Source organism: Centruroides vittatus, unplaced genomic scaffold (genome assembly GCF_030686945.1).
Source record: "Centruroides vittatus isolate TY-2023 unplaced genomic scaffold, ASM3068694v2 contig_1776, whole genome shotgun sequence".
In the NCBI taxonomy this organism is placed as follows: Eukaryota; Metazoa; Arthropoda; class Arachnida; order Scorpiones; family Buthidae; genus Centruroides; species Centruroides vittatus.
In genome coordinates this window covers 663094-672543 of record NW_027121087.1, presented here as the reverse complement: position 1 = coordinate 672543, position 9450 = coordinate 663094, and the positions used below count along the sequence as shown (strand labels likewise).

The window sequence follows — 9450 nt, the reverse complement described above, 5'->3', positions numbered from 1 at the left end:
CCTGTAGTATATAAGCAACAGCATCGAGTGTGGGATTATCAATTCGAAAGCATCCAAACATACAATCACTATGAAAGTGACTGTATTTTTAGCATTTATTGCAATTTCTATTGTTATCGTCCATGGGGATTCTTACTATAGAAGACCCGATTTTATAGATAACCGTCATATTACCTCATATCACAATGGACGTTTCGGCCAAGTCAATGGTCGACCTGAAGAAAGGACAATAAGGAGAATTGAGAAAATGCCAGGAGAAGTTAGAGAAGAGGTGATAATTGAAGATCCGATCCACAGAAAAACTATAATAAAAGAAACCACCTATCGAGAAACAATCTAATTCAGCGCTTGTTTATCTTTGGCATAGAATCATGTAAAATTTACTTGATTATATTAATAAAACTGGACAAAAAAATAAAATAAAATTTTTGTTTCATTTTTTGAGTAATATTTTAAAGTAGAATACCAGTTTATATATAATTGTAATAGGTTTGGTTTATCTGTTTATGACAACGCGACCTGCCGAGGGGGATGCATCTCGGGAGGGCTTTTTATGGGAAATTGGCCCCTATTTGGGTGTTGTAAACGTGGAGAAAACTCGCTCGTTGGCTATGCGCGAACCCACGATTCACTGTCAGTGTTTAATGGTTTTATCCACACGGCCACTGGTGGAGCTGGATAAATGATAACTTTTGAAAAATTTAATTACTTTAAGCGTTGTGTACTTAAGTATAAAGAGCGGTTCATTTTAATCAATCCACTGGTACGAGTCGAAGAATACGCATCCTAAAAATAATTCATTAAACCAAAAATGTTAGACTTTGAGAGCGCCCTTTGAGAAGATGGGGCTATGGGTTTAGTCATAGACACAAAAGCCACGCCACAGCGACAAGAACAAAAGTTCAGTATTCCTAATTTAATTAAGACACTTTAATTAAGAAATCTTGAATCTTACCTTTCATTCAGTAAAGATTATCCCATTAAATATTGGGTACAGGTGTAAAAACTGTATATTTATTTCTAAATTTTAAATAATTAAATAAAGGTTAAATAGTAATAAAACACACTCCTATTTAACCCATGTAAATTAAGTAGTATTAAATTAAGTAGAAGTAAATTAAGTAGCTTTATTACAATTTAACCATGATTTTAATAACTTCTGTTTAAATTATTACAAAATTATTACACGATTATTTGAGGATAAATACTCAATGTAAACGAAAATAACTTTATATCTAACCAAAATCTATTTATAAAATCAATCTAAATAATATAGTTTTATAATAATTTGTATAAAAATCTTTAAGTGATGAAGATATTCTGAACCGGGGCCCTATCTGAATTTATTCAATTCTATTCGCGTAAACGAAAAGCAAAGAATTAATTATTTTCAAGAGACGTAACGAATCAAAATTGTGCAGAAAAGTTACGAAATGAAGAGAACAATCGAAATTTCCGCAGAGATCTTGGCGATTGATAATTGGAAAATAGAACAATTGGAAACTATTGTTAATTAAATATGTCGTCACGACAAATGCGTGACTTATTACGTCGAAATTTCTGTCAAACCATTTAAATCATTACCATAAATGTCCTGTATTTGTGTTTAAATATTAAATTTCGTATAATGCAGAGTAATTTAGAAATTACTGAAAATTGTTTGTGAAATACAGGGATTGTTTCTCAACAAAATACTATCTTACATTGAAAAGACCATGACCTCCACCCACTTTGTTTTGTTTGAAAAAATTATATTAAGTTCATTTGAATTAATATTTTTTAAACTTCTATTTTAAACACAATTCCCTACATTCCCCCAATAAGTTTAATTTTTGGAGCAAAGTTTATTTGATAAATCAATATAAAATCTTCAATTTATGAGTGAAATTCCAAAAATGTACAATAAAATTTTTTATCGATGGGTCTATATCAAATATTAGAAGGATTTTAAATTATTTTAACATCTGATATCTGATATCTGATATAAGTGAATCTTATTCTTTATAATTCTACAAGATACTTCGCATAATTTCAGTATAATCATTGAAAATATTATTACTTCTGGTTTTTTGTGCCTAGATGGCCTCTTAACTGTTAGACTGTGAATTCAAGTTTGCAGCTAATCTAGACAACTATAATTTTTTCATGGATATATGAGTCCTGGTTCAAACTGCTCGTCTCATTGTGTTTCAGACATTTTCGTAATGGCTCAATTATGACTTGTCATGTAGCTTATCGTTACGCATTAATTAATCAATCTAACAGCTTAGAAGACACTACGGAAGACAGATCTAAAAGTACAGGGCGTCTAAATTCTTTAACCATAGTGAAATTCAGAGATGATGGTCCAATGACTATCGCTTAATTTAAACGTACGAAATACAATATACAACCTGCGCATTTGTACAGGTGCCCCCAAATTTCTATGGAATTCCACTAATTGTGTTTTGAAGATGCTTCAGTTACCTCAGCAGAAACCAGCAAATCCTTACCAAAAAATGCATAAGAAGTTCTGTCTGAATAAAGAGAAAAATTCGACTAATTCTGTAAGGAAGCCTTGAAAATGGGTGAATTTTAGGAAATGAACGTGTGAAAAATAATGTCGATGTCTTAAAGGATTATATAAAGACAAAAGCTTAACTTTTATCGAGAGCAGATTTAAAATAGCCGTTTCCTCTGCTACTTTATAGTAAGTACGAGTAATATCGCTGTTTACGAATCAATTCGATGATCTGAATACAGCGATGGGCACGGTTCATTCAGAGTTTTCTCGACCCTAGTCTCGACTAACAATGACAAACTGTATGCAAGAGTTCGCCATCTTATGTAGCAGCAGAAAGATTTTTCGCCTGTTACGTAAATGCTCCCATACGGCTACAGAAAGACATTGCCAAAAATAAAAAAAAATCACAATAAAAGAATTAGCGGACTTTCTGATTGAATCCCGTGCTCTTGTATCCAGCTTGCCTGATGTTTGCGTGGGTTTTCTATTATTTCTTACAATACATACCTGTCACTACGGCAATAGACACATTTGTTGCAATTATATTCAGAAACAATTAACCGGCCAGGATTTATCATAACGTAAGTAAATTCTACAGTGTATTAATGTAGTTACAACTTACTCTTTTTAAAATGAATAAAATTATTTATCATTTTATAATATTATGAATATTAGTCTGTGTCGCGAAAATCTACAGAAAGACCCAATGAAGGGGACTCACTCATATGTAATTACACAACTGGGTAGAACTACGCTTGAACTTATTGTCCTCCTACTCTATTACTTTTGATGCATTCTCTATTTGAATAAATTTTAAGATTGTAAAATTAACGCATAATTTTTAACTAAGATATGAATAATATTCAGTATTAATAGTGATAAATCAAAATACAATTAATTCCTTGTTATCCGAGAATATTTTATGAATTTTTCTGTTTATTTTTTACTCTGCTCCGTAGACACTAAAAAGTTTTCTTCAGTACTCATCAAACAATGGGAACGGTGTTAGATATATTAGTACGTATTTACAGAATAATTATTTTATATTTTAATAATATGAAGAAAGTGTTCATTTTTAACTATAGATACCGATCTTCAATTCATTTGTAAAATAAAACGCGACTAAATTATGTTAGTTATAAACATAACATAACAATAATAATACAATTAAGTTAACTAAATCACATAAACTATTATACTATGTAAACTATAATTACTTTTTACATTTTATACGTTTATTTAATTTTGAATTTGAACAAATTACTATTTTAATCTTCGTTAGTACTTTGTTAGAATAGATAAAATGTGGGACAAAGATTTAAAGTTCGACTGCTGCAGAATTAGGTAAGCTAGTTATTTTACTCGGGTCAAGAACATAAATTCAATACATTTACCTGGTATAAATATAGAAAATGTCTGTTTTTATAAATAACATTCCTCATAACAAATTCGTTAAAATTTTTAAGTTTATAATATGGTTTAGTAATTCATTTAGTAAGACACTTGACCGATAGCATTTTATAGTGCTTAGATAATTAATAAAGCCTATTAATTATATTAAATAATCGTTATAAATTAAAACGTAATTAATAAAGTTAGAAGTGTATGCATATGTAAGATATATATACATACACCTGTAACTTTACTACGCATATTTTTTAATAAAATAGATAAAAATTGTTATATAATTTGAAATGTAAAGTTTAAATTAATCACAAATATTACCTAAACAAGGATAAAATTATTGGATTTTTTTCCTAGCAGTTATTTCTGTAAATAGAATGAATTTTTAATTTAAATAAATCCACGACTGTATAAATATTTATGACGTAAGTTATATATTTAAATATTTAGAGGAGACGGTAATACTTGTTTTTATTTTATATTATATATAATCCACGTAGGCTGAAGACATTATTCTTTAATCAAGCTTCCATAACTATGATATTAGTATTTACGTTTCTGCGTACAAAACTTGAATTACTTCAAGAAAATATACTTTTTACTGTTTTATTTTTATTTACAATTTATATAATTAGCGCTTATTCGATTCATTATTATAAATTCAAAGGAAATTACTTACCACCTGGACCCTTCTGCCTTCCCATTATCGGTTATTTACCTTTTATTGGTGATAGACCTCACTTAACGTTTAAATCTCTTCAGAAGAAATACGGAAACGTTGTCAGGTAAACTTTAATTAATTAATTTAATATTAATAATTGAAATATATAAAATAATTATCAAAATTGTTTTTTAGTCTTTATTTTGGAAGTCGATACGTGATTGTTCTCTGTGATTATGCCGCCGTTAGAGAAGCATTCATGAAAAACGCATTTTTAGGAAGACCACCGAATGCCCCGAATCATGTAATTCAGGAAACAGTGAGTAAGTATATTAAGGTGTAATCTATAAACGATAAAATATTGTTTTAACCTAACAGGAGATGTAAAATTGTTATGAAAACAAATCACTCCGGTATATTCAAATACTTGTAAAAAACGAAAAGACTAAGTACTAAATAATATATCTTATTAATGTCATTTACTTTTTAGAGTATAGAATATCATAATTAAATGTTTTGGTTATTATTTAAATAAAGGTTTTAGCGTATGCAGTGGATACATTTGGAGAGAACAGAAAAGATTTGCACTTCACGCTTTTCGAAATTTAGGATTTGGAAAACATAAAATGGAAGATCATATAAAAGTATTTATCATAATTGAATCATAATTGCATATTATATCTTGTGTAAATAAATTATTTATTTTCAGGAAGAACTTAGTTTCTTTTTGAAAACGTTAGAAGACCACGGAGATGAAGCGTTTAATGTCAGACCTTATTTGTCTGCAAGCACTTCAAACAATATATCTGCTTTAATGTTTGGCAGAAGAATGCATTACGATGATCCTAAACGTGTCCTTCTTAATAAAGTTGTCGATGATCTATTACGTTTCTTCAGACCAACTGGTTATCACGCTTTCTTCCCACGTCTCAGATCTTTACTATTTCGATACGAACTACTTGGATATAAAGACGTTAATTTTACAATTAAAGAAATGTTGAAATTTATAGAGTAAATTTTTACATTTTTATTAATTTAATATTGATATTTATCTAACTTTTAAATTTCTTTACTAAACGTATTAAAATAGACGGACGAAAATTTCATATTTTATAAGTTAATTTGAATATTTTTAATGTTATAGCGAAGAAATTAAATATCATCGGAAAACGTTAGATGCTGATAATGTTAGAGATTACGTGGATAGTTATTTATTGGAAATGGAGAAGAAAAAAGAGAGCAAAAATACAAGTTTCTCAAGTAAAAATTTAGTTTATATATTGTGTAAAGTTATATTTTTATCTAATTATATGATAGCTATACAGTGTATACACTACAAATTGGATTTCCCATTTTCAACCATAAATAATTACCTTGAAACTATGCTTTTGTCATTCAAAAGTAAACATCATACTTCTTGCCATTAAACAAATTCATATTCGAAGTATTGAAAACTGAGAGTCTTGAACGAGGGAATTGAGGAAATAATATAAAAAGAATGGCTCGGGATTTAAAGTATTTCTTCTCGAAAAGTCACATAGATAATTGTATTATCATTCTTTTGCTTTTAAAACTTCTTGGAGACTGTCAGGCATAATGTCAATTAATTTTCAGTTTATTTCTGGTTGCAAATAACTTTTATTCTTTTCCAAAATTCTTCTATATTTGAAGCTATATTATCTAAACTTAAAAATATTTTTTAATATAATGTAGATTTCTATATATTTTCGGAAAATATATAAATATCTGTTAAAATCCCTTCTTTTGGGCAATTTTAGTTCCAATGTTGCGAGGAAATATATCATCTTTATTTGGAGCAGGAGGATCTACCATAAGAACGACACTAGAATGGTCTCTACTGACAATGGCAGGTTATCCAGATATACAGAAAAAAATCCACGCAGAAATCGATGAAGTAGTTGGAAAAGAAAAAACGCCATCTTGGATGGATCACTCTTCTATGCCGTACACAGAAGCAGTCTTAATGGAAGTCCAGAGATGGAAAACAGTCGTGCCTGTAAATTTAGTACGCTAGTAAGTATATTATGTTGAATAAATAAATAATGAAACATTTTTTAAAATTAAATTACATTTAATTAGCGGTCTACGGGATGAAACTGTACAAGGCTATTATATACCGAAAGGCACAATTGTATTTGCTAATTTGTGGGAAGTACATCACGATTCGCGATATTGGGATAATCCAGATAAGTTCATCGCAGAAAGATTTCTTTCTGAAGATGGAAGAACTGTTATTAAACATCCTTGCTATATGCCGTTTACTATTGGTAAGATAATATTTATATTAAGTTTATAAACATTATATCAATTTAATGTAATTTCCAGTCGATGATTTAAAAATCGTACAACACATGGTGATCGGTCAAATAATAACCTCCAAAATTTTTACATTTTTGAACTCGGGACCTTGATACGTCGTGAAATGCAAAAATATTCAGGGATTTTTTTCTGTATATATAGATATTAGTGTGTATGTATGTATGTATGTATGTGTGTGTGGGGGGACACGATTTTGTTCACCCTGTTTGACGCTTTAATTACGTCCGTGTTTTTTGTCGAAAATTTCTGAAATTCGGCGGGAAGATTCGCTTATTAGGGGATTGATGCTATTAAAGTTTGGTGATTTAAATATGGAGGGAGTGGGAAGATAAAAGGGATCGCGTGTATCTCCAGTAGGGTCGGACTTAACGATTTTACTGGTTATTAGCATTTACAATTTTTATAAAACCCATCCTTACCCTCAAAATTAAGCTTTTTTTTTCATTTACTAATAATTGAAAATATAAAACATTTTTAAAATGAAATATCATAACAGATGCCACCAAATATTGCCGGGAACGTTAAGCAACTCGTTGCTGGATTTTTAAAATTACATTTGTTGCCCCGTTTTTGGAAGAAAAGTCTTCCATTTTGATATGAAATCCTATGGGTAATGTTATTTTATGTAATAACAGCTTCAATTTTTACAAAATCGAAGATTTAAAAAATTCTTTAGGCGATTTTTTAATTGAAAATTAATGATTTTGTGAATCATATGATTAGAATTTGAAAAATCATTGTTAGATGAAAGTCATTATAAGCACCAGACATCGACATAACATTTTTTTCGGAATAATGACATATAAACAGTTCTGTACTCTAAAATAAACAATTGGGGACTAGAAGGACAAACGCACTGGTATTTTTCTTTTTTCAGTCAATACTAGACCTATTAGTTACAGTTTAAGTGTAAAAATTAAGTAACAGTAGGTTAACTATAAATTTAAAAGTTCACTGCTCAACTTAATGAAAGTTTGCTGTAAGCTTTTAGTGAATTACAGAAGAAAGATTGGGAACTGTGTAATTGGTATAAAAGGTTTATGAATTAATTAAAATTTTCTAAATATTGTTTCTACTTTTTAAAGGTAAACGTTCCTGTCCAGGAGAATCCTTAGCTGTAATGGAAGTATTTTTGTATTTCACTACAATTCTTCAAAAATTTGATATTCTTCCACCGAAAGGGGAAGTAATTAATTTTGATGCTGCATTAGGAATAATTTACGAGCCACTTCCTTACAAACTACGCTTTATATTAAGAAATTGAATAATTCATTATGTTATAATGTCCCAAATATTTATTAGTTTAAGATATTTTCTATTACTTTTCCCTAAAAAAGGTTAATGACCTGCTTTCAAAAATTATGTTTTAATGTTGTTTAAATTTTGCAATTTACAAAAGTAATTAAAACTAATTAATATAGTTTTAGAATGTGCTATAATTTCTAATAAAATTTAAGATTAAGACGTGATGTTCATTTTAATAAAGTGTTTATTTGTAATTAAAAATACAAAGTCCAAACGTAGTTGAGAATATCATTAATTAAAATTTAATTTTAAACTCGTATTTTTCATATTATTTCGTATAAAATTAGCTTTTAATAAAATCTTTTATTCAACAACAATTCTTCTGTTTTGGTATTTATTTATCAGTAGGAAGAATTCGAATACAAAGAGTTGATACTATACCATGCTAACATCATTTTAATGTATTCAGCGTATTTATAGATTTAAAAATAATAATAATAATAATAATTTAAAACAAAATTTTTGCATAAATAATATATAATTTCACTTCTTGTAAATATATTTTATAAAATATAAAATATTAAATAAATTATCCTTATATATAAATTAGAATGTTTGTTCGCTATACAGTCCTAGGCCGTTCGATCAATTGCTCCGAAACTTGGCAGTTACTTTTTAATACTTTTAACTTAGATAATGTTGTACTGTACATTCCAATTCAAAACACCTATTGAATTTCTGTAAATCAATTAATTTCTATCTACATTAGATTTGCTCATTACACGTAGCGCCATCTATTGGCAACAAAATTAACAAATTAATAAACTAATTATAATTTTTATAAAACATATAATTTTAAAAATATATATTATGTTGACTTAATTACTGCGACAAGAAGCACATAGCATGTGCCTGCGTGGAATCGAAAGTGCTACCCTGTGAAAAATCTAAGTATTTAATTTTTCACATGTAACAACTCGAGTTTTTTCATTTCATATATGTGGGTGCCGGGAGGCGGCCAAAGTCTCGTTCCTCCTTTTTGTCGGCTAACAGGTCCGTGAGACCTGCCCACGTCAAGATGGCGGTTCTGAAGTGTTCGCGTTCCGCGTTTTTATGCGAGTGGAGGAAGTGAATGGGTCCGACGATAGAGCGGCGGAGACGATACCCGAATAAAAGACATAGCCAACGGATAATAACAACAACCAGAATTTATTTAAGCTAGCAAGATAATTACAAAAGGGGCGCGCGACGGTCGCCTCTTTCTGGATTCGCGGAGGGAGAGTTTACATAAATTCGG

General features: G+C 29.3%; 1 protein-coding gene across 1 annotated transcript; it reads left to right on the top strand.

Annotated features, from left to right (window-relative positions):
- Positions 1 to 4261: 4261 nt before the first annotated feature.
- Positions 4262 to 8215, top strand: LOC136969341 (cytochrome P450 2U1-like). Its single transcript, XM_067263472.1, has 9 exons — positions 4262 to 4332; positions 4575 to 4692; positions 4764 to 4891; positions 5106 to 5212; positions 5278 to 5579; positions 5713 to 5828; positions 6347 to 6602; positions 6669 to 6856; positions 7994 to 8215. Exons 3-9 carry the CDS (start codon positions 4828 to 4830, stop codon positions 8170 to 8172), a joined length of 1212 nt encoding a protein of 403 aa, XP_067119573.1. The 5' UTR covers positions 4262 to 4332; positions 4575 to 4692; positions 4764 to 4827; the 3' UTR covers positions 8173 to 8215.
- Positions 8216 to 9450: the final 1235 nt, after the last annotated feature.